General features: G+C 45.7%; 1 protein-coding gene and 1 long non-coding RNA gene across 2 annotated transcripts in view; both read left to right on the forward strand.

Moving 5' to 3' along the window:
• The window catches only part of LOC311116407 (2-hydroxyacyl-CoA lyase 1-like), a gene marked incomplete at both ends in the record, with an annotated part of 101,156 nt that extends 74,642 nt beyond the window's left edge, over nt 1-26,514 (forward strand). The window contains one exon of the mRNA XM_084191500.1: nt 26,389-26,514. Coding sequence (XP_084047626.1) covers nt 26,389-26,514 — 126 coding nt within the window. The remainder of the gene's footprint in view (nt 1-26,388) is intronic.
• On the forward strand, nt 483-7,497 carry LOC311116409. The gene is made up of 3 exons (XR_014611409.1): nt 483-564; nt 5,063-5,145; nt 7,465-7,497. It is a non-coding gene; the product is annotated as an uncharacterized lncRNA (long non-coding RNA).
• Nucleotides 26,515-26,741: the final 227 nt, after the last annotated feature.

Below are 26,741 nucleotides of genomic sequence, written 5' to 3' on the forward strand. Positions count from 1 at the left end.
TGAATTCTTTCAGTATCTGAAGATTGCTGTATATTTTATGAGTAATAAAATAAAGAAATGAGTTATGTTATTTAATAATGAACTATGGGTTATCTGTTTTATGTGACAACCGCAGTATCAATTTCTAGGTGACAGTGGTGCTAATCCCAAAAGAAAGGCTACATACAACAAGGAACAAGAAGTCTATTGGCAAAGTGATGAATATTGCATGTACCTTGGCCTAACGGTGTGGGTTATGTATTTTATTTTTCATGGCGTCCTCAACATTACAGTTTTAAGGGCAACAATAGCCTAAATTTGTTTACAACTCGCAGGATTTCCATACATGAGCTTTCAACAACACAGAGTGTTGCATCAGCACGAGATCGAAAGTGCGTCAAATCTGTACAGGTCATTGTTACGTCATCACTGATAAACGTTGAAACTGATGAAAAACCGCTGGAGCAGTTCAGTCTAAACCTCCCTAGTGCTGGAGGATTGCGTTTGTTTTCGCTCTGGATGCGCGTTCATTTTGGCAAGGAAATGTGCTGATTTTGCAAGGAGATGGAGAATAAAGAGTTCAAGGTAGGCATGTTATTTATTTTTAAATCTTCAATTATATTAATTACTGTGGATTAAATATTGTTTAACAAATGAAATAATGTGCTATTCATGCTGTAATATCAAACTAGAAAGTCTATGGCCGGGGAGTCATGAGAGTTGGCTAAAGGTACAGTAGGGTCAAATGGGGGTCAAAGGTTATGACAGCACCTTCATAATTTCGTCCAAAATGGCACCCTATTCCCTATGTAGGCTAGTGTACTACTTTTGACCAGGAGCCATAGAAGGGTTGGCTGACGTCACGAAAACGATGCCCGCGCATCGATGGCCCGAAGTCGTGTATCTTGTTATGATTCTGAACCTCAGCTAACAACAAGCTGCCATGTGGGGAATCGTAGCTCTGTGGCATGTTTCAGCTTGTTGTATGGTGTTATTGATACCATGTCTTGTTTTGAGGTGTTTTGACTGATATCATGTCTATGCAATGACTCAAATTCGCTACCTAGCTAACCAACAACAACTGTAACAATGTATTTGAGACGAGTTCATTGTTCAAATGTATTTATGTTTGCATTAAACATTTAGAGACTAAATATAGTTTACATGTTGTCAACAGTCTAAGTCAAACCCTGTCTATTTTGCCCCATAGTTGCATGCCAGTTTTGTTGCTTAACAACCAACCCCTCTATAGAGTCCCACAGTGGAGGTGTGATAATACCCAAAAAACCTAGCGGTCAAACAGGGACATGGTTCCAATCGTTTTTCCACCATTCATTTTTCCCATAGCCGATTTTAGAAACACATAAAATAAGGGCTGTATTTCGTGTAGGCTTACCCTGGCGTGACGTTTTTGTAACCATGTAAATCTCTCTCGGACAAGTTGACTTTTATCAGTATATTTACATTTTACATTTATATCATTTAGCAGACGCTCTTATCCAGAGCGACTTACAATGGTGCATTCAACAATTGGTGTATTCAACTTATGATAGCCAGTGGGACAACCACTTATTTTTCTTCTTTTTTTTATGGGGGGGGAGGGGGGGGGTAGAAGGATTACTTCATACTATTCCAGGTATTCCTTAAAGAGGTAGGGTTTCAAGTGTCTCCGGAAGGTGGTCAGTGACTCCGCTGTCCTGGCGTCGTGGGGGAGCTTGTTCCACCATTGGGGTGCCAGAGCCTGAAGGTAAGGAGGTGCCGTTCCTCTCACAGCTCCATAGGCAAGCACCATGGTCTTGTAGTAGATGCGAGCCTCAACTGAGCGGGGTGACATGAGAGAACTTGGGAAGGTCGAACACCAGACGGGCTGCGGCGTTCTGGATAAGTTGTAGGGGTTTAATGGCACAGGCAGGGAGCCCAGCCAACAGCGAGTTGCAGTAATCCAGACGGGAGATGACATGTGCCTGGATTAGGAACTGTGCCGCTTTCTGTGTAAGGTAGAGTCGTACTCTGCAAATGTTGTAGAGCATGAACCTGCAGGATCGGGTCACCGTTTTGATGTTAGCAGAGAATGACAGGGTGTTGTCCAGGGTCACGCCAAGGCTCTTTGCACTCTGGGAGGAGGACACAATGGAGTTGTCAACCGTGATGGCGAGATCATGGAACGGGCAGTCCTTCCCAGGGATGAAGAGCAGCTCCGTCTTGCAGAGGTTCAGCTTGAGGTGGTGATCCGACATCCACACTGATATGTCTGCCAGACATGCAGAGATGCGATTCGCCACCTGGTTATCAGAAGGGGGAAAGGAGAAAATTAATTGTGTGTCGTCTGCGTAGCAATGATAGGAGAGACCATGTGAGGATATGACAGAGCCAAGTGACTTGGTGTATAGAGAGAATAGGAGAGGGCCTAGAACTGAGCCCTGGGGGACACCAGTGGTGAGAGCACATGGTGCGGAGACAGATTCTCGCCACGCTACCTGGTAGGAGCGACCTGTCAGGTAGGACGCAATCCAAGAGTGAGCAGCGCCGGAGATGCCCAACTCGGAGAGGGTGGAGAGGAGGATCTGATGGTTCACAATATCAAAGGCAGCGGATAGGTCTAGAAGGATAAGAGCAGAGGAGAGAGAGTTAGCTTTAGCAGTGCGGAGAGCCTCCATGACACAGAGAAGAGCAGTCTCAGTTGAATGACCAGTCTTGAAACCTGACTGGTTTGGATCAAGAAGGTCATTCTGAGAGTGATAGCAGGAGAGTTGGCTAGAGACGGCACGCTCAAGAGATTTGGAGAGAAAAGAAAGAAGGGATACTTACTTGTCTGTAGTTGTTGACATCGGAGGGATCGAGTGTAGGTTTTTTGAGGAGGGGTGCAACTCTCGCTCTCTTGAAGACGGAAGGGACATGGCCAGCGGTCAAGGATGAGTTGATGTGGGAGGTGAGGTGAGGTGAGGTAAGGGAGAAGGTCTCCGGAAATGGTCTGGAGAAGAGAGGACGGGATAGGGTCAAGCAGGCAGGTTGTTGGGCGGCCGGCCGTCACAAGTCGCAAGATTTCATCTGGAGAGAGAGGGGAGAAAAAAGTCAAAGCATAGGGTAGGGCAGTGTGAGCAGGACCAGCGGTGTCATTTCACTTAATAAATGAGGATCGGATGTCGTCAACCTTCTTTTCAAAATGGTTGACGAAGTCATCCACAGAGAGGGAGGAGGGTGGGGGAGGAGGATTCAGCAGGGAGGAGAAGGTGGCAAAGAGCTTCCTAGGGTTAGAGGCATAGGCTTGAAATTTAGAGTGGTAGAAAGTGGCTTTAGCAGCGGAAACAGAGGAAGAGAATGTAGAGAGGAGGGAGTGAAAAGATGACAGGTCCGCAGGGAGTCTAGTTTTCCTCCATTTCCGCTCGGCTGCCCGGAGCCCTCTTCTGTGAGCTCGCAATGAGTCGTCAAGCCACGGAGCAGGAGGGGAGGACCGAGCCGGCCGGGAGGATAGGGGACATAGAGAGTCAAAAGATGCAGAAAGGGAGGAGAGGAGGGTTGAGGAGGCAGAATCAGGAGATCGGAGGGAGAATGATTTAGCAGAGGGAAGAGATGATAGGATGGAAGAGGAGAGAGTAGCGGGAGAGAGAGAGCGAAGGTTGTGATGGCACATTACCATCTGAGTAGGGGCAGAGTGAGTAGTGTTGGAGGAGAGCGAGAGAGAAAAGGATACAAAGTAGTGGTCGGAGACTTGGAGGGGAGTTGCAGTGAGATTAGTAGAAGAACAGCATCTAGTAAAGATGAGGTCAAGCGTATTGCCTGCCTTGTGAGTAGGGGGGGACGGTGAGAGGGTGAGGTCAAAAGAGGAAAGGAGTGGAAAGAAGGAGGCAGAGAGAAATGAGTCAAAGGCAGAGACGTAGGGAGGTTAAAGTCACCCAGAACTGTGAGGGGTGAGCCATCCTCAGGAAAGGAACTTATCAAGGCGTCAAGCTCATTGATGAACTCTCCAAGGGAACCTGGAGGGCGATAAATGACAAGGATGTTAAGCTTGAATGGGCTAGTGATGTGACAGCATGGAATTCAAATGAGGAGATAGACAGATGGGTCAGGGGAAAAAGAGAGAATGTCCACTTTGGAGAGATGAGGATTCCTGTGCCACCGCCGCGCCGACCAGATGCTCTCGGGGTATGCGAGAACACATGGTTAGACGAGGAAAGAGCAGTAGGAGTAGCAGTGTTTTCTGTGGTAATCCATGTTTCCGTCAGCGCCAAGAAGTCGAGGGACTGGAGGGTAGCATAGGCTGAGATTAACTCTGCCTTGTTGGCTGCAGAACGGCAGTTCCAGAGGCTGCCAGACCACTAGGTTTTATGGGTATTATGACTCATACTGTGGGACTCTATAGGGCTCCAGCCAAAAGAAGTGCACTATATTGGAACTAGGGTGCTATTTCGGACACAAGCATAGATATGATGCATTATTATGTGACCATAGAAATAGAATCACTAGAAAGGATAGAGCCTCTGACCTTGGCAATTTGACTGGTAAACTGAACTGCACACCTGATATGATGTTCTGGTGATTCTATTTCTCTGAATATGATGCATTATGATGTGACAATGAGAGTTGGGTTAATGGTGCTCTCAAGGCAACTGGGACCTCGAAAAAAATAACTAGGTCAAATCATGACGTCCGTGATCTTCAGGTCGGAAAGTCGGAGCTCTAGAAAGATGCCAGAGTTTCCGACTTGGAATTCCTTTTTACATTTTGTGGTGGTAATTTTATCCCCTTTTTCTCCCCAATTTTTCGTGATATCCAATTGGTAGTTACGATCTTGTTACGATCTTGTCTCATCGCTGCAACTCCCCAGCGGGCTCGGGAGAGGTGAAGGTTGAGTCAGGCGTCCTCCAAAACATGACCCGCCAAGCCGCGCTGCTTCCGACTTGGAATTCCGAGTTGGATGACTGTTCAAAACGATTTTTCCCAGTCGGAGCTTGTTTTTTTTTCCTATTTCCCAGTTGTCTTGAACGCACTGAAGTCGGAAGTCAGAGATTTCCCAGTTGTTTTGAACACGGCAAAAGGCGACACAGTAGGTGACATCTAAACATGACTTTGTGCTGTCTTTCAGAGGTCAGAGGTCAATGGAAATGACCTCACCCTCATAGACCTGGATGACCCCATCAATGAAGCTGATGTTATGAAGGAAGTCAGGTAAGTGATTTACACTAATGACACATTTGTGACTGGTTACAGGATCACATAGGCCTACAGATACAGATTCAGTAGTAGGTCAAAGGTCACCGCCTATGGAGAGGTAGGCCCAGAGCCATGTATTTAGAGAGTTGGGACATTGAGATATAAACTCAGCAAAAAAAGAAACGTCCTCTCACTGTCAACTGCGTTTATTTTCAGCAAACTTAACGTGTAAATAACGCATCTCCCGAGTGGCGCAGTGTTCTAAGGCACTGCATCGCAGTGCTAGCTGTGCCACTAGAGATCCTGGTTCGAATCCAGGCTCTGTCGTAGCCGGCCGCGACCGGGAGACCCATGGGGCGGCGCACAATTGGCACAGCGTCGTCCAGGGTAGGGGAGGGAATGGCCGGCAGGGATGTAGCTCAGTTGGTAGAGCATGGCGTTTGCAACGCCAGGGTTGTGGGTTCGATACCCACGGGGGGGCAGTATGAAAAAAATATATATATATATATAAAAAAAGAATAAAAATAAAATAAACAAATAAAAGAATGTATGCACTCACTAACTGTAAGTCGCTCTGGATAAGAGCGTCTGCTAAATGACTAAAATGTAAAAATGTAATGTAAATATTTGTATGAACATAACAAGATTCAACAACTGAGACATAAACTGAGATGTTACCCCCTCGTCCACCAAGGCACCTGCAAGTTCCCAGACATTTCTGGGGGGAATGGCTAAATCCTAGCCCTCACCCTCCGATCCAACAGATCCAGGCTCTTCATGGCAGAACACTGACATTCCTGTCTTGCAGGAAATCACGCACAGAACGAGCAGTATGGCTGGTGGCATTGTCATGCTGGAGGGTCATGTCAGGATGAGCCTGCAGGAAGGGTACCACATGAGGGAGGAGGATGTCTTCCCTGTAACGCACAGCGTTGAAATTTCCTGCAATGACAACAAGCGTAGTCCGATGATGCTGTGACACACCGCCCAAGACCATGACGGACCATCCACCTCCAAATCGATCCCGCTCCAGAGTACAGGCCTTGGTGTATCGCTCATTCCTTCGACGATAAACACGAATCCGACCATCACCCCTGGTGAGACAAAACCGCGACTCGTCAGTGAAGAGCACTTTTTTGCCAGTCCTGTCTGGTCCAGCGACGGTGTGTTTGTGCCCATAGGCGACGGTGTTGCCGGTGATGTCTGGTGAGGACTTGCCTTACAACAGGCCTACAAGCCCTCAGTCCAGCCTCTCTCAGCCTATTACGGACAGTCTGAGCACTGATGGAGGGATTGTGCGTTCCTGGTGTAACTCGGGCAGTTGTTGTTTCCATCCTGTACCTGTCCCGCAGGATGTTCCGATCCTGTGCCGATGTTGTTGCACGTGGTCTGCCACTGCGAGGATGATCAGCTGTCCGTCCTGTCTCCCTGTAGCTCTGTCTTAGGCGTCTCACAGTACGGACATTGCAATTTATTGCCCTGGCCACATCTGCAGTCCTCATGCCTCCTTGCAGCATGCCTAAGGCACGTTCACGCAGATGAGCAGGGACCCTGGGCATTTTTCTTTTGGTGTTTTTCAGAGTCAGTAGAAAGGCCTCTTTAGGGTCCTAAGTTTTCATAACTACCGTCTGTAAGCTGTTAGTGTCTTAATGACCGTTGCACAGGTGCATGTTCATTAAGTGTTTATGGTTCATTGAACAACATTTTAAATTTTAGTCATTTAGCAGACACTCTTATCCAGAGCGACTTACAGTTAGTGAGTGCATACATTTTCATACTGGCCCCCCGTGGGAAACAAACCCACAACCCTGGCGTTGCAAGCGCCATGCTCTACCAACTGAGCTACAGGGGACTAGCATGGGAAACAGTGTTTAAACCCTTTACAATGAAGATCTGTGAAGATATTTGGATTTTTACGAATTATCTTTGAAAGATCCTGAAAAAGGGACGTTTTCTTTTTTTGCTGAGTTTATGTATACATTACATGACACGGTAGATATCCATATGACAGCTGGCTCCCCATGGGCAATGTTGACATTTTAAACAATGCTATGTAACTGAACATCTATAATTAGAATGTACTTATAATGAAAGGATAAATGAAAGGCTCCAAGGCGCTAACATGGAGTCCTTTTAAAAGTTGGCAGAATTCTCTAAATATTTGGCTCTGGATAGGCCGAGTCATCTCAAGAGTATTGGAGCCATAGAATTTGAGTGATTCTATTCTAATTCTAGAATGATTCATTCTAATTCTGTGATTCTAATTCTATAATTACACATCCTCACACTCACATTATAGCAGTGACCTAAGAGATATTCCTTTTCTCTATCTAGATCCCATAAAGATCACAGAGAGGCTGAGAGACTGACCAAGTTGGACGAGGCTGTTCTAGACACAGATACCCCAACTCAGTCACAGGAGGTTGAAGAAGAGAGTGAGTTGGACGAGGCTGTTGCCATCCCATCTCAGTCGCAGGAGGTTGAAGGAGAGAGTGAGTTGGACGAGGCTGTTGCCATCCCATCTGAGTCGCAGGAGGTTGAAGGAGAGAGTGAGATGGACGAGGCTGTTGCCATCCCATCTCAGTCGCAGGAGGTTGAAGGAGAGAGTGAGTTGGACGAGGCTGTTGCCATCCCATCTCAGTCGCAGGAGGTTGAAGGAGAGAGTGAGTTGGACGAGGCTGTTGCAATCCCATCTCAGTCGCAGGAGGTTGAGGGAGAGAGTGAGTTGGACGAGGCTGTTGCCATCCCATCTCGGTCGCAGGAGGTTGAAGGAGAGAGTGAGTTGGACGAGGCTGTTGCCATCCCATCTCGGTCGCAGGAGGTTGAAGGAGAGAGTGATTTGGACGAGGCTGTTGCCATCCCATCTCAGTCGCAGGAGGTTGAAGGAGAGAGTGAGTTGGACGAGGCTGTTGCCATCCCATCTCAGTCGCAGGAGGTTGAAGGAGAGAGTGAGTTGGACGAGGCTGTTGCCATCCCATCTCAGTCGCAGGAGGTTGAAGGAGAGAGTGAGTTGGACGAGGCTGTTGCCATCCCATCTCAGTCGCAGGAGGTTGAAGGAGAGAGTGATTTGGACGAGGCTGTTGCCATCCCATCTCAGTCACAGGAGGTTGAAGGAGAGAGTGAGTTGGACGAGGCTGTTGCCATCCCATCTCAGTCACAGGAGGTATGATGTATTTTTCTATTACATGGATGACATTTCATTGAGATATTTTGTGTTTTAATGACGCAAAATTGAATTCCAGCCTAACTCTGCTTTCTGTTGTCGCCATCAGGCTGCAGTGGTGACCTTCACTACCGTGACCCACAAGGATGAAACTTCCCAGACCAGTCTCACCCTCAGCAGGGGAAAGAGAAGCTACCCAGACCTACACACCTTTGTGCAGGACATGAAGGACGAGTAAGTTGCTCTTTGGCTTCCCCATGCATCCCCTAGATATGTTCCCTATCTCAATTGCATACTCCTCGTGTCCTCTCTTCTCAAAACCCATTGGATGAGAAAGCCAGAGGTCCCGCCCTTCTGACCTTCTCATCCAATGGGTTTTGAGAAGGAGGTGAGGAGATTGAGAGTCTCCCATAGTCTCGGGCCAATACAAAGGACTCAACGGACCAAATAACCAATCAGGGATGTCTGGGTGTGGCCTAGTTCCATAGAGGTCCATCCTTAACGTAGTCTAAGATAATAGAGGTAATGTCCATCCATAACGTAATCAAAGATAATAGAGGTAATGTCCATCCATAACGTAATCTAAAATAATAGAGGTAATGTCCATCCATAACGTAATCTAAGATAATAGAGGTAATGTCCATCCATAACGTAATCTAAGATAATAGAGGTAATGTCCATCCATAACGTAATCTAAAATAATAGAGGTAATGTCCATCCATAACGTAATCTAAAATAATAGAGGTAATGTCCATCCATAACGTAATCTAAAATAATAGAGGTCATGTCCATCCATAACGTAGTCTAAGATAATAGAGGTAATGTCATGTAGTTCATTGTGTACTTGCATTTATTTACTTTTCAGCCATTGGAATCTGCTGAGTGAGAATATGCGTGCCGGGGTGAGTTATAGTCACCTCTAAAGTAGTTAATGTTGGTAAAATGGACCAAACATTCATTTGTGGAAATCCTGCAGGACCTTTAATCCTGAACCACTGCTTTAATTGACTAGCTTGAGTAAATGGTTCTACGTTTTATATCAGTGCAGCCCCTTTAACAAACTAACTCTGGATGGTCTTTTAACATTGCAGATGAGCAGACATGAGTTTAGTGCCAAGTGTATGGATATTGTAGCATGGGTGATGGAGTCTACATCCACTGTGGTTGTTCCCGCCCTTGACCTCACCATGCAGATAGAGCTCTCTGATTCGCCAAGCTCTTCTGGATCAGGAAGTAATGAGGCAGGAGAGGTGACCTCTCTTGGCCGCAGCGTCAGATTCAGCTGTAGTGGAGGACCCAGCAGGTGCACCAGCGCCAGAACCGCCTGCAGCACACGCACTCCCACGCCTTTCCCCTCCTCTCACAGGTACCTAGCCCTATCCCCTCCTCTCACAGGTACCTACCCCTCTCCCCTCCTCTCACAGGTACCTAGCCCTATCCCCTCCTCTCACAGGTACCTAGCCCTATCCATGCCTCTCACAGGTACCTACCCCTCTCCCCTCCTCTCACAGGTACCTAGCCCTATCCATGCCTCTCACAGGTACCTACCCCTATCCCCTCCTCTCACAGGTACCTAGCCCTATCCATGCCTCTCACAGGTACCTAGCCCTATCCCCTCCTCTCACAGGTACCTAGCCCTATCCTCTCCTCTCACAGGTACCTAGCCCTATCCCCTCCTCTCACAGATACCTAGCTCTATCCCCTCCTCTTTTTGCAGGTCTTTCCTGTTATAGGTACAAATATCCATTCCAGATCCACTTAGTGAGAAATACTACTTAGATACTACACAACCACTCTAAAAAGTTTACTCTAAATGTTAATGTTTGGACTGAGTGTGGTTTGAGATGGTTCACAATGCTTCCTTTGAATAACAATAACAAGGTTGAGTTTGTGTCCCAAATTCGTGGATCATATTTTTTTATTTTGTTACCATGTATTATTAATTTCTATTGTGCATTCTGCAGGTGTTTGACCTCTTTGCTGAGTGAGGACAATGAGCGATATGTCTCCTCACCTGAGGGTGGCGATAGAGAGATGAGACACAGACCACACTCAGCACCACTGAGATCTGTGTTTGGCATCTCTGAGGACTCTGTCTTCGACATGGTCCAGAGCGGCCAGTCGCAGGGCGACATCGTACCGCCGCCCAAACGGAGTAGACAGGAGAAATACAGACCTAGCAAAATGTCAACGGACGGCAAGTTTATGATGGGTATTGTCGAGTTGGTTATAAACCTTCTCAACTCCAGATGGGCTGAGCTAATGCGAAGTGTCAGTCAGGGAACTCTAGTTCTGCTGACTGGAAGTATCTCAGCAAGTCAACAGTTTGCCCAAGAGATGCTAAGCATGGCGACTTCTAAGATGTATTCCCATGCCATAGAGCATATTGCGCTCGGCCACAAGTCTCCCCTTGAGTTAGAGAGGGAGCTTGAGGCCATCTTGGGTCCTCTGGCTGGACAGGTCATAGTCATCATCATAGATAGCATCATCAAGGCTAAAACCAACGGAGGAAATGAGGGGAGAGCGACCAGCCCCTTGACCTATTTTCTAACTGCCATTTCGGCAGAAATACAAAGCCTAGTGGTTCACAGATCGGCTAGCAGACCATCCACCAGACTGTCCAACAACGACCCACTGCTGAACATTTCCAAGTCGAAGGTCTTAAGATCAGTTCTGCTCAAAATGGCAGAGCTCTTTGGCCAAGGTCCAAGTGAAACCTGTCTAGTTCCACTAGTCCAGAGTCAGTCCAACAACTCCATTTGCGACTGGACTGTGAATGCAGGCACCATTCATCCAAGTACATTTCTGTCCGACAACAGAATGATAGAAGTGTCATCCGATGTTGTGGATCTTGTACTTGAGGTTTTTTGGATAACAGGATTTTTGGATAACAGGAACCCGTCAAGGCCACAGAGTGCCTGCTCCCACAACTCAGCTAGTGGAGCAATAGATATGAGAGCTCTTGCTGGGGACTTGGTCAGACAGGTGTCTGTCAAACTCAGCCCGTTTGTCTCTGAGAGTCAACTCTCCACCATGTCCATGACAGATCTGTCATCATCTTTTTCTGACTCCACCTTGAAGCAGTTGTGTTCTCGCTCTGTTGTTGCTCTGGTAACTGCCTGTCAAGCAATCAAAACAGAGCTCGAGAACCAGAGACCTACCAACCTGGCAGCCAGAGACCTACTATCGTCTCTGGTAGAGACCATTGAGGACATGGATATCTCTGACATCCTCCGGGGCCCGTCGGCCATTTTGGAGGTGGCTGCTGTGATAAAGCACCCAGAGATGTCCACCTCGACAATATACAGATCTCTGCTTCTCGACTCATCTCTCGCCTCCTCTAAGATGGTCACTGAGAGCATTATCTTCAACAACCCATGCCCATCAGAGGAGAATGTGAGTATTCAGAAGGAGCTCCCTGCTGATAAAGTTGACATCCTCCATGGTCAACCAGTGGAGGAGTATATTGTCAAAGCTGAGCAATGCATCACTCAGGTCATTCAGGATGCAGCTGTGACATATACTGCTGCGCTGGATAAAACCGACACTTGTGGGAAACTGTCGGAAATCCTATCTGTCCATGTTTCCTCAGAGAATATTGAGGAGGCATCCTCTGATCTCTTTGGTGGAATTATTTCCGACCTGCTTGAGGTATATGAGGTCAATAAGGCCTCCAAGCGTACGAAATCAGGTCGCAAAATGTTCTGGGTGGAAGTGAGTTCAGGTTCCCAGAAGATTTATACCAAAACCCTGGACAAACTAAGGAAGCTGTTCACCTCCCACCATCTCACTGAGGGAAAAAATACTCCTGTGCAAATCGAGCTTTCTGCAACTGGACTACTTGTAACTGAGGCCACTGTGCAGGAATCTCCTGTAACTGAGGCCACTTTGGCAGTGTCTCCTGTACAGAAGACAGACAGTAAGACCCCTTCTAAGTCCTCAGCCTCAGCCTACCAGCTCACCCTCGACACCTGCACTAAAGGGGTAATCAAACAGGTGATCTCGGTGCTGAGGGTGGACACTTCAAAGGAAAACTGCTCCGCTTCCGTTGGGGAGAGCACGTCAAATTCATCCTTCGACTTCAACCAGAAGTTGGACTCGATAATTTCGAAATTGGAGGACCTCACCATTTCGAGTGATGTGACGTCAGCCGAGATTGCCACACTCACGCGATCTCTTAGTGCAGCCAGCAGAACCTCTAACATTTCTATCCAGAGCTTTCACAGTGCTGAGTTCCGAGCTAAGGCCAAACACATTGTGAATGAGACCATTCTCAGAGCTGCTAGCAAAGCCAGCCATTCTTTGCTACAGAGCATGCCTAGCACCACCTTCTCACACCATGCGGTTTCTACAGCCGAAGATATAGTAAATATTATCATGCAAGACCTTGAAAGTGTATCCCAGTACACTGTGGACGACGCAGACTCCTTCCCACTAGGAGAGAAAAAGCTGGAGTTCCAGCTCAAACCCAGAGTTGTCTTTGACAACTTATTGGATGCTGCTCAAACCATGTACCACAGAGTAAAGGATAGACTGAACATCTTTTTCTCTTTTCCACCAGTGTCAGTCACCACAGCCAAATATGTGCTGGACTCCACCCCTGTGGAGACACTCAGACGTTCTAAGTTCGCTGACACTGCTCTTGTTGAGGACAGGAGCCGCCCTCCGTCTGTGAGAAGTGAGAAGCCTTTGTCAAAAGTCTGTTTGGCTAAAAGGTCTAAAACCCTTCTGTCTTCGAGTGGCTCTTCAACAGACCACCATGTAATTGACACATGCAGTGAGGATGTCACTCTGCCCACCAGGAGTATGTCAGTTGTGAGCAACAACAGTTTGAAGAGAGCCTCTCCTCTCCACGGCAGTGGATTGAGTGAAAGTTGCAAACCTCTTGTGGCTCTAAAAGACGTAACAGTGGCAGTCAGCCAAGAAGGCTTTAGCAAAACTGCAAAGAAGACGCTCAGCTTGATCCTAAATGTGATCAAGTGTAGATTGGCCAACTCTGAGAGTTCATCTGTTGGGCAGATTGCAAGTGAGGAGTGTCTGATAGCCACTAACATGTTAGACTCTGTACTGGAGAGCCTTGACCAGTTGCCTGACATGAGCGCTGCCGATGAGATCACAAGGACAGAATCCCATACCTCAATCGCAATGGACGAGACAGGTTCACGGTCAATGCTTGTGAGCCAACAAGAAATAAACATATCTGACACCAATATCATAGTGAAAACTATAATGGACACATTGAAGACGGACGACCCAGAGATGACTTCAGCAGAAGAACATCTGGATAGGCTCCTGTCAGTTGAAGCCCTTCAAGGTGCATCTGGCAACCTGATCGCAAAGGTCCATGGTCTCATTCAGGAGATAACCATAAACCGTCAGCTTCAATCCATGGTTGGCCACAGAAGCCTCTCTCAACCAGCGCTGCCTAAACCAGCCCTGAGGAAGCTGTCAAAGGACGATGCCTCAGAGCTCATTTACAACTTTGCCCAGACTTCTGTTAGGAGACTCCTGGGGCAGTGTATGGGAAGGCCTTTGCCACCATCAGCTGAAATGGTTTTGGATCAGGTCATCAAGTTGATGACAGACGTGGTGATGGACAGCCTGACTTATGTGTCCAAGTCTACAATGGAGGATGGTAAGTGAAAGTACCTCTTTTCATCTGCATAGGACTTAATTGTAACATGATGCTCAATACATTGCGTTTTATGATGTAAAATTCACTGTTTGTGTCCAAAATGGCCTCTTCTTCCATATTTAGTGCACTACTTTTGACCAGACCCTATGGGTCCTGGTCAAAAGTAGTGCACTATAAAGTGAAGAGAATGCCATTTGGGATGCAGTGACTGACTTCAATGGCTGCGTCCTCTTCTCCCAGTTATTGTACACAGGTCGGTCACACTAGCGTGCTCTTCTCACTCAGACACCAGCAATGCCACAAGTGACATCACTCATGGTGTTGTAGCTGACCTTAATGCTACTGAGGAATTCCCTGCCAGGAGCCTTAGCCCGGCTGATGTAAAGGCTGACGGCATGGCCCGCCTTCCCTCTGCCAGAGGGGAAGAGACTAAGAAGAACAGGAAGTGGCGTTTCCTACCGAAAATGCATAAGTTTCCAAAGATCATGATTAAGGTAGGGTGCTCTGTGTTTTGAGATTACATCTGTAAGGCGGGGCTGAATTTTACCCTACAGATTCACTACACCCCTATTGTCTCTCAGCATTAGAACAAAACTGTTGTCATTGTCTTTAGGAGGTTGAGTGAGGACGCTGTAATGCAATCCTAATACACATGGGAGAGAGTCAATGGCTATGTCCCGAATGGCACCCTATTCCCTATATAGTGCACTACTTTTTACCAGCGCTCTATGGGCCCTTTTCAAAAGTAGTGCCTTGCGTAGCGAATAGGGTGCATTTTGGGATGCACACTCTGTATTTTACACAGGCTCAGTTGTCCTGATGTGTTTTGTCAACAGCTGTTCAAGACAAAAGGGGAACCGAAGAGCCACCCTAAACAGGATGCACTGCCTACCAAACGTCTCAGAGAGACTCATATTTCACAGGGTAAGTGATAAGCATCGATAATGTCATATTGATGTATCACCCTATGACAAGCTTGTTAAAACAGTGACAACAGATACAGGCAGACCGATGGACAGACAGGCAGACGGACAGGCAGGCAGACAGACAGACAGACAGACAGGCAGGCAGGCAGACGGACAGGCAGACAGACAGACAGACAGACAGACAGACAGACAGACAGACAGACAGACAGACAGACAGATGACAGACAGACAGACAGACAGGCAGACGGACAGGCAGGCAGACGGACAGGCAGGCAGACAGACAGACAGGCAGACAGACGGACAGGCAGACGGACGGGCAGGCAGACAGACAGACAGGCAGGCAGGCAGACGGACAGGCAGGCAGACGGACAGTCAGGCAGACGGACAGACACAAACACACACATTCATTTTCTGATTATGAAATGTTCTTATGACAGATGCTGAGTGTGAGGTTCCAGAGGTTCCATCCACTTCCCCTCCCAAGGAGGACCTGACAACCACACCGGCCCCTGCTCCCCAGGAGTCCCAGTCCCGTAAACGCCCACTCATAGTCAGGGTGTTACACGCTCTCTCCAGAGCCATCTCCAAACCATTCAGAGGAGCTTCTGGGAAGAAGAATTAGCCAAATGCCTGATTTTATTAATAATATATTTTAATCAGAACCTTTATTTAATAAAACATTACTGCATTGATTTCTGTCTATAGTAGTCTTCATGTATGTGCAAGATAACGGTAAAGTACTTCAAATCACATAGTCAAAAGTATTCATAGTGAAGTACCGTTTATGATTATTGATTGTGGAAATACACATAATACAGAAAAGTTGTTGTCACATACAAAGACAGACATAAAGGAGAACTCCGTAGACCAGTCACATTCTCAAGCCATAACTAAATCCATGAATGGATCTCCTATAAGATGACAGGAGAACATTTGTAACACTTTCTATGAATCCAGGCTCTGTCGCAGCCGGCCGCGACCGGGAGACTCATGGGCGGCGCACAATTGGCCCAGCATCGTCCAGGGTAGGGGAGGGAATGGCCGGCAGGGATGTAGCTCAGTTGATAGAGCATGGCGTTTGCAACGCCAGGGGAGTGGGTTCGTTTCCCACGGGGGGCCAGTAAAAAAAAATATATACATATATATATTTATTCACTAACTGTAAGTCGCTCTGGATAAGAGCGTCTGCTAAATGACAAAAAAAAAAAAAAAAAAAAAAAAAAGCCTATATCTATAATGCATACACTCAAGTCATTTACATTTTACATTTTAGTCATTTAGCAGAAGCTCTTATCCAGAGCGACTTACAGTTAGTGAGTGCATAATTTTTTTTTTTTTTCATACTGTCATACACTCATAATGACTTAATTGAGTTAAGTGTTAAGTTAAGTGCAGTTATAAACACATAATGAGGGCTTATTATGTATTTCTTGCAATAAAAAAAGAAAAATGCTACTAGTTTATTAAATATTCATGACTGCTATTGCACGGCTCATGTCCACACTTCTGTACAATAGGGGGCAGTAATGCACCATAACGTTGGATGCCAACTGTCTATAAACCCCACTGAAGAAGAAAAAGCTACTCATGTAATGCATGCTGGAAAGCAGACAAAAACTAATGATTTGCAAGAGATCTAAACACGATTTATAAGCTACTGAACAACAAGTCCAAGAAAGCATTGCTAACCGCGTTTGCACTTTGAACAGATTTCTCGACAATAATAATGGAAGATGTGACTGGGGCTCAGCTCATTGCAGAGGCACTAAAAGCTCAGGTGAAGTGTGTGCAATTTATATAAAACAGTGTTATACTGTGTAACCGTGTTGCTAAGAATATATTAGTCGCTGATCATGTCCTTGGCAGTGAGAATGTAGCACTACGAGTTGTGAAAGTGTGCCATAGGTCATTGCACTGGTATAGCTAACTATTAATATTGTTGTAGAAAAACATTTAGATGTTTATGTGGAATAGCATATGTTAACATAGTGAGTTTTTGTCCTGGGTCCGCCTGGGTCCTGCAGTCGGTGAAAAGCAATTGCACTGCCTGCATCTCAGAACTGCGGCTGCCTTGATCTCATGAGGTTATCGTTGCCCGCGTGTGCATGACGTCAGAGAAAGTCGGGATCAAGTCGGACACAAATCTAACCAGCATGCATTGGGCGGTGATCGCTGGTAATCGATTCTGCGCAGACCTGGCTCATCTCAAATGGGCCTCTTGTCTATGATCTGTCGGCATGGTTATACTGGCCTGTGGCCTTCTTGGAGGCCTTGATGATATCGGAGGGGGGCTCCCATTTGAAGCAGGGCTCCAGATTGGCCATCTTTATGGTCATTATTGAGGACAGGGTGCCATCCAATGCTAGGCTGTTTCTTCTCTTGGTTTTGTTCAGTCCCACAACTGAAAACACCCTCTCAGCATCTGCGTTTGCATGGGGCAACACCAGGACAAGCTTGGCGACGGCAGCAAGCCTCTCGAATTCTTTGGCTCCTGTCACCTATGGAAAATGCACCAAAACACAATGGAAAAACATACCTTGATTTTTTATTGATTAATACTGTGAATATACTGTAGGTTGATCCATTAACAAAGTTCAGATAAAAACATGCATAATTTGAAACATGCATGACACATATATGCATGCAACAATTTTAAGCAACAGATGTAGCCAAGCCACACCTGCCAAAAGAAAAGACAAAAAAGGAAAAAAAAATTACATTATGCTTCCGGGTTGCCATTTCAGCCCAGAAGCTTTCCATTTCAGTTTAGTCCTGCAGGGATATCATTGGCATGGTCTGATAATTTAGAAACTCCTCACCCAGAAGGTCATGCTCCTCTGGCCAATGGTATGGGAGGAGATGGGGAAACCTATTTATGAAAGTAGAGTTACAAGTTGTTACGTTTTAGGTATATAGTCATCAACCAGCAGCAGTTCATACACATCTTTGAGGAGAAGCCACATAAGAATATCTCATGTGCAGTTTAGGAGTGAACACACCTCATCATAAAACACAGGGTATTTTAGCTAAGATGAAAGACAATAATTAGAGAAAAAAAACGAACCTTTCAACAAAGTACAGGACATCTTCGATGTCACTTTCAGCCCTCTGCCGTACATCTACAAATTGTGCGTGCTTGATCAGTGGCTCTTCCAGTGGCAGCTTCTTAAGTGCATAGTCCACAGCACTTGTCAGGAAACACAACACAGCTTCATGGAATGAATCCACCTGCTGTGGTGTGATGTCACCCTCGTCGAGTAATCTGTTAATTTTAGCCCTGGTTGTGAACCCAATACAGCATATCGGTATAATGTACAAGGCTAAATATCACATATCACAGTGTTTGATCATAATAATAGTCAAATACTAACCTGGTAAATGGTTTGCCTTTTCTTCAAAGGCAATTTCACAAGGCTCCTCATGGCACTGCAGAGCTGCTGGAACCATAAACTTGGAACATAGCTTGCGTACGAATTTCACCATCTATAACAGACCTCTGTAGCTCAGTTGGTAGAGCACGGCGCTTGTAACGCCAAGGTAGTGGGTTCGAGCCCCGGGACCACCCATACACAAAAATTAAAAAATGTATGCACGCATGACTGTAAGTCGCTTTGGATAAAAGCGTCTGCTAAATGGCATATTATTATTATTATTATTTATTTACAAAAATAGTAGGTGAAACCTGTTTTAGAGGACCCCTGCAGATATCAGCAAGAAACACAGAATGGAAAAAAACTGCAAAATCCAATCCCAGCAGGTACACTTCTGTCATGGGGACAGTGAATGTCTGCACAAGTCTCTTGAACCTGGCCTGATTTTCATCTTGAATCAATCAATAAATAACACAAAACAAGAGGTTGTCATTAATACAAGTATGTGACTAACAATCCATGTAGTTGCTGCATAATGAAATTGAAAATTGATGACCATACTAGCAGATTTGTAGTAGCTGGCCAGAGGTTCATACAGCCTCAGGATCCTGGTCACACAACGTTCAAGGCTTAGCCAACGGACCGAGATATGCAGGAGGACCTCCATGTACTCCGCTTCATGGAGCTCACAAAACTCTGTTTTAGACATTAAATCCATATCATATATTTTCTACAGCTCAGCATTTCAGTATTACACTTAATAGTATCAAACATGCATACCTGACAGGTATCCTTTCCGATTTTAACCAGTAACCGATGTCCACTACCATATCCTCAAAATCAAAACCGGACACCTGCAATGCATAAATCAATCGTAACGCATTCAGTCAATGCACGTAATTAGGATACAAATAAAAAGTTACAAGTAAAGATAAATCAGGCCTTAACTCACTTTAAAACATCTTTAAAAAATCCCACTCCTGCAGCTTTGGCAGTGTTATGTGCCACATGACAAGGATAACCATGAATATAGGTGTTGGGATGCTTCTGGAGCACCCTAGAGGCAATGGGATTATGTGGTCCAATGTTCACAGCTGCATTGTAAACTGAGAGACCAAAACAGTTCTCCCAAGGGATGCCATGCTCCTCTATGGTGGAGTTAATTTTGGTGAAGATCTCACTTGCTGGCCCACATCTCCTCCCACTTGTTGTGCACATATTTAAGAACTGGTGGACAACTTTGCTGCCCATGAAGACCCGGACAGTAAGCGGGTTCATCTTTTCCACTCCTATAATGACAAGTTAGAATCATACAGATGTTCATGTTATTAGATGTTTAAAAATACACAAAGCACATGTTTTGCAGATGAGAAAAATCTCAAATAGTTTGTGAAATACCAGTGTCATTCGACCCATCCGTAACAAGGGTATACGGGGCTTTTTTCATCTCCTTCACAAGCTCCTGTGTGAAATATGGTGCGAGTGCTTCATTGGTAATGCAGGATGACTTAGTCCTGGCACACCTGTACTCCTGCGCTGTCTTCGAATCTCCGAAACATTATTTTAGGAGAGGCCCCAGGTGGTCCGCAAAGGCTAGGGGGACGTTGTGAACTACCAACCCAGCTGTCATTTTGACCTCAGCCCTTCTTGTCTGTAAGAAATTAAAAATTATTAATCCTCCCAAAAGACCATAGTTTATTTAAAATAGACGCCTGCGATAATAGGGCACAGGTAAAAAACACATTCAGCAACTAAGATCTCAAATTAAGAAAACTGGACTGTACTACACTGAAATACAAACCACAAATTAGTCAAAACTATCAACCATGACTTTACCGTGATCAACTAGAACACAAAACTCTTGATTGAACCTTGACAGAATCATTACACATATCATACCTTAACCTCTTGTGCAGACATACCCCCAACAGATGGAACGGCCATTGCATATTGGGATATTGTGGCTGTGGACAGGAGAGCTCGTTGCTTATCTTGGTGGCCTTTTGCTTTTTATATGGCGCACTACATCTGTCACACCCTGGTGGCAACATGAGTTTTCAATACGGCAGACTGCACACCAGTAGTGCGTGTTGAGGCTCCCTCTGGTAATAAATGGCCATGAAGAGGTCCACTCATTTTTGAAAATGGATCTATATGTTGCTGCTCCAGCCAGAGCACGACTCTTCTGGCCCTGCTGTTGGATTGGGGGGGTCTCTTCTTTCTGTCCCTCTGTGTCTTCTTCCATCTGCCCTGTTGGTTGTTCTATTTGTCCTGTCTGTTGCTCCTCTGCATGTGCGTCAATCTGTCCTGTCTGTTGCTCCTCTGCTTGTTTGTCAGTCTGTCCTGTCTCCTGCTCTCTCTGTCCTTTGTGTTGCTCCTCTGTCTGTTGTCCTGTCGTTTCTATCAATCGTTCTGGCTGTTCTGTCAGTGTGTTTGTCTGTCTTTTCTCACTTGGCTGGTTCTTTAAATAAAATAAAAGGTTTCGCTTTTGTCCTGGCAAAGGTCTCTTACGGGACATCTTTGAAACCTTAAACAATTAAAATGGTCATGTTGGTTTAATAACTCTACTCTCAGTTACAAAAACATACCTACTTCTATTGCACACATTTCCTGTATTTATGTTAAATTCTTTGGAATACATCTTACCTGTTCGAAATCAGCTGAGTTTACATTCACCACACTAAATCATGTTCACACGCACAAACAAATAATTTATTTCAAGATTTAAAGTTTAAGAGAGTGAGTATTCAATTGGACGACATTTCATTGTTACATACCTAGTCTCAGCTCAGCTTCTTATCAGACTTCTTCAGGGCGGCAGGTAGCTTAGTGGGTAAGAGCGTTGTGCCAGTAACCGAAAGGTTGCTGGTTCTAATCCCCGAGCCGACTAGGTGAAAAATCTGTTGATGTGCCCTTGAGCAAGGCACTTAACCCTAATTGCTCCTGTAAGTCGCTCTGGATAAGAGCGTCTGCTAAATGACAAAAAAAAAAAAAAGGTAGTGACCTGCTCATCTTATGTTGACTTTCACGGCAATGGTATCTCTTCTTCTGTCGCTAACTTCGGGGTGCAGCACATATGGTTCATTGGCGCTCATCAGCGCCATCTACCGTCGGGGAGTTTGAAAAAAGGAACGAACGAGTCTGCCGATTTTTTTTGCTTGAGAAATTGGATGTGTGGCGTGAGTGCGTGTGAAAACAGGCAAAAACGTGTGTCACACGGCGAAAGCGTGAGAGTTGGCAGCTCTGTGTTAACACCCTTGTTGATGCATGCCAATGTGTGTGTCAATGCAAAGAAAATCTAAACTACATTGTAACAATTCATATACAATTCAGAATGAAAATGTATGCACTCACTAACTGTAAGTCGCTCTGGATAAGAGCGTCTGCTAAATGACTAAAAATGTTTTAAAAAATGTAAATATACTGTATCTACATGTATCTCTCTACAGAATGTAGAATATATGTTTGGAATAGTTGGTGTTCCAGTCATTGAAGTAGCTATGGCAGCTCAAGCCTCAGGAATCAAGTATGTGGGAATGCGCAATGAACAAGCCCTAAGCCACCTTTTTATTACTAAACCAGCTCTCCCCAAATCATGTGATATTAACTACCCTTACATAGACTACAGGAGCGTGTAGTGTGTGAGGGTCAGTTTCATAGCTTTTTTGCATTGCTAATTATGTCTGCCTGTCTGTCTGACCCTTTGTGTGTCTGTCTGCCTGTCTTCCTGTCTTTCCCTCTGTCTGTCTGTTCCTCTCCAGTCCAGGTGCATGTCTGGTTGTGTCTGGACCGGGACTCATCCATTCACTTGGTGCAATGGCCAATGCTAACATGAACTGCTGGTATGCTAGAACTCCACAAACAGAAGACCCTACTACTCATGTTCAGTGGCCTTTCAAAAGAAGGGATGCTATCCGCACACTGCAAAAAATGATCTGAGGACTCCAAACTATCTCAGCTTGTCAGTTGATGTCATTGTGTGATACCTCTCTCTCTGTAGGCCTGTGATTGTTATTGGAGGCTCCTCTGATAAAAACCAAGAGACCACTGGGGCGTTTCAAGAGTTTCCACAGGTACCGATTCAACCATGACATTTATGACTATTGAACATTAGGGGATGGTATCCCGGGACACAGATTAAGCCTAGTCATGACCTAAAAAGCAAACTCAATAGAGAATCTCTGTCTGGGAAACTGGCCCTAGCAGTTTAATTGCTGAAAGAGGAAATCATTTGTTATTTGTGGTCCTCTTTCTCTGTCAGGTGGAGGCATGCAGATTGTACAGTAAGTTCTCTGCTAGGTCTAGCAGTCTGGATATGATCTCCTCAGTGGTAGAGAAGGTATACAGTCTACTCTGACTCCCTCTGTGTAGTCCTCTTCATATCATTTGGTATCACCTGCAATTGTCTGTTTTCTGACCTCTAATTTTCCAGCTTAGCAAGGTACCTTAACTGCTTCATAAGAGCACAGCACAGCCTTAATTGATCTGAATGGAAGGGTGTTTGGTCTGTCTAAGGCAGCACGCACTAGCATGTATGGACGTCCAGGTGCTGTATACGTAGACATATCTGGGGACATGGTCAATGCTAAATTGGACAGGTGCAGAGCCAGGTTAGTGGCCATCACTGTCTTTCATCCATTTAAAATGTATACTAATGCATTACTGTTGAATATGTATACCTCTGAATTCACATCACCGTAGTCATTTTTATTTTATTTTGTTATACCTTTTAACGTCTGAAGTGAACCAGAAATTAAATTACTTAGAAAATATAGCACTATATCAAAATATTCTCATCAGAGAATAGCAATAAGCCTCGATAGACCTTCATGATGTATTTACATATGCAATACAGTTGCTAGGTAACATGTTTAATGTTTGACCTATTATTTATTATTTCCTTTGTCAGAGAGGTGCCCTGTAGTCCACCTCCTCCTGTGAGTATGGCTGACCATATGGCGATCACAGAAGCACTGGCGGTCCTGAAAGGAGCCAAACGGCCTTTACTCATCATTGGCAAATGTAGGCATTGCTTTTTTAATAGCCAGATAATCTGGGGGAAACAGAACTAAAATGTTGCATAATTGCGTCAGATACTTGGATAAGGTCTGGGGAGATGTTAAGAGAAAGATACTAATGCCACTTGCAAAGTTTCCACCCCCCTAAACGGAAACTCTCTGCAAGTTTCAGGCAAGTTTATGGGCCAAATGTCCCCTCCCCTTCTGAAATTGAAAAGATGCGAGTACCTGCGAAATCGGGATTTGTCCAAATGATTAGTGGTGAAAAATCAGCGTACCGGAACAAAGTTGTCACATCCCAGTCTGTTGACAGACGCTACTTCCAGTTATGTTACGTGCGTCTGTCCAGGAGAGATCAATAGCCAGGTGAGACGCACTGTAACACATATAGCACTGTACCACAGCCGGGGCGGCAAGTAGCTTAGTGGTTAAGAGCGTTGTGCCAGTAACCGAAAGGTCGCTGGTTCTAATCCCTGAGCCGACAAGGTGAAAAATCTGTTGATGTGCCCTTGAGTAAGGCACTTAACCCTAATTGCTCATGTAAGTCGCTCTGGATAAGAGCGTCAGCTAAATGACTAAAATGTAAATGTACCACGGTTCAGTCGAAAATAGGGCCACGTTCAGTCGACAAATGTTGTTGACATGATTTCTCATTCTACCTGTCCGAGAGGCACGTTCGTTCTACATGCTATATTTCTATCTGAACGTTGCACAACGTTTTGCTCAGCTGAATGCATCCCAGTTGTGAAGGCCAGTCTGTTGAAATCCGTGTGGCAGTGCCCTCTGTCTGTGTCCCTCTGCAGGTGCAGCCCATGGAAGAGCAGAGGGGGCTCTGAAGGAGCTGGTGGAGGGGTGTGACCTGCCCTTCCTGCCCACCCCCATGGGTAAAGGGGTGCTGCCTGACGATCACCCCAACTGTGTTGCTGCTGCCCGCTCCAGGTCAGCCTCTCCTTCTCTCAGCTGGCATCATATTCATGTACAGACCATTGACTGTATAAGTAGGACCAAGAATTTCCCTGACCATTTGAACGGACCACGAAACTCCTGAAATCCCTATCTATAACTAGTCTCTCCTGGCCAGGTCATGTCAATGTAAACTGGTGTCAATCAAACAACTACACTACTCCTATAACTAGCCTCTTTTCATTACATTTTGTTTTGTCCCTGCTCTCCTCCTCCTCTCTTCCTATCCTCCTCCTCCTCTCTTCCTATCCTCCTCCTCCTCTCTTCCTCCTCCTCCTCCTCTTCCTATCCTCCTGGTTCTATGGTCTTGGTGGGGACTGCAGAGCTCTGCTCCAGTCTGATGTTGTGGTCCTACTTGGTGCCAGACTCAACTGGATCCTGCACTTTGGCCTTCCCCCCAGTAAAGGTCATCCAGCTAGGTCAAAGGTCACCAGTAGGGTTTCTTTTTTTTCCTTCTTTTTTTCAGATTTTCTTCTTATTCCGTTCTGATTTCTGGAATCTTCCAACAGGGATTTCTGGGAATTTTGGGAAAGTAACTGTAATTTTGCAACCCTAGTCACAGGTCATTTCATAGTGAACTACATTTCATTGTAACCAGGTATAAAGGTATTTGACTCAGTCTATTGGATTTAGTCTATCAATTATATAGCTTCTCTATAAGTCTTTGTGGTCTCTCCAAATAATGTCATGGCTGTCTTAGTGCTGTACAGTACATCTATATTTAAGCAATAAGGCCCGAGGGGGTGTGGTATATGGCCAATATACCACGTCTAGGGGCTGTTCTTAAGCACGATGCAACGCGGAGTGCCTCGATACAGCCCTTAGCCGTGGTATATTGGCCCTATACCACAAACCCCAGAGGTGCCTTATTGCTATTATAAACTGGTTACCAACGTAATTCGAACAGTCAAAATACATTTCAAATCAAATCAAATCAAATTTTATTGGCCACATGCGCGGAAATACAACAGGTGCGGACATTACAGTGAAATGCTTACTTACAGTGCATTTATTTTTAACAAAAAAGTAAAAATAAAACAACAACAACAAAAAGTGTTGAGAAAAAAAGAGCAGAAGTAAAATAAAATAACAGTAGGGAGGCTATATATACAGGGGGGTACCGGTGCAGAGTCAATGTGCGGGGGCACCGGCTAGTTGAGGTAGTTGAAGTAATATGTACATGTGGGTAGAGTTAAAGTGACTATGCATAAATAATTAACAGAGTAGCAGCAGCGTAAAAGGATGGGGTGGGGGGGCAGTGCAAATAGTCCGGGTAGCCATGATTAGCTGTTCAGGAGTCTTAAGGCTTGGGGGTAGAAGCTGTTGAGAAGTCTTTTGGACCTAGACTTGGCACTCCGGTACCGCTTGCCGTGCGGTAGCAGAGAGAACAGTCTATGACTAGGGTGGCTGGAGTCTTTGACAATTTTGAGGGCCTTCCTCTGACACCGCCTGGTATAGAGGTCCTGGATGGCAGGAAACTTGGCCCCAGTGATGTACTGGGCCGTACGCACTACCCTCTGTAGTGCCTTGCGGTCGGAGGCCAAGCAGTTGCCATACCAGGCGGTGATGCAACCAGTCAGGATGCTCTCGATGGTGCAGCTGTATAATTTTTTGAGGATCTGAGGACCCATGCCAAATCTTTTCAATCTCCTGAGGGGGAATAGGCTTTGTCGTGCCCTCTTCACGACTGTCTTGGTGTGTTTGGACCATGATAGTTCGTTGGTGATGTGGACACCAAGGAACTTGAAGCTCTCAACCTGTTCCACTACAGCCCCGTCGATGAGAATGGGGGCGTGCTCAGTCCTCTTTTTTTTCCTGTAGTCCACAATCATCTCCTTTGTCTTGGTCACGTTGAGGGAGAGGTTGTTATCCTGGCACCACACGGCCAGGTCTCTGACCTCCTCCCTCAACGTGACCCATGTTATACGGTCAGATATACCACAGCTTTCAGCCAATCAGCATTCAGGGCTCGAGTCACCCGGTTTATAAAAGGGAACGTGTGTGTGTCAGCCTTAGCATTATGTGGTGGTGCCTGGTTATTTCTGTTGTGTTTAGCTTGAGGTTTGGCCACTCCTCCAGCTGCTGTTACATGTGTCACGCACGGCGCTCTTCCTGTCGTGTCGTTGCTGGTATGTTGTAGTAACGTTCCACATACGTTATTTATGTCAAGGTCAATGTCAAGGTTGATCTGTGTGCTGAGGAGATGGGGAACAACGTGCAACCTGCTGCTGCTCTCCTGGGGGACATCAATACTATTGTCAAGCAGGTAACACAACACAGTCCTGGGGGACTGGAGATCCTGGTTTGAATCCAGGCTCTGTCGTAGCCGGCCGCGACCGGGAGACCCATGGGGCGGCGCACAATTGGACCAGCGTCGCCTAGGGTAGTGGAGGGAATGGCCGGCTCAGTTCGTAGAGCATGGTGTTTGCAACGCCAGGGTTGTGGGTTCGATTCCCACGGGGGGTATGACATTTTTTTATAACGTATGCACTAACTGTAAGTCGCTCTGGATAAGAGCGTCTGCTAAATGAGGGC

This window comes from Coregonus lavaretus (genome assembly GCF_964263955.1).
Source record: "Coregonus lavaretus genome assembly, contig: HAP1_SCAFFOLD_300, whole genome shotgun sequence".
Classification (NCBI taxonomy): domain Eukaryota; kingdom Metazoa; phylum Chordata; class Actinopteri; order Salmoniformes; family Salmonidae; genus Coregonus; species Coregonus lavaretus.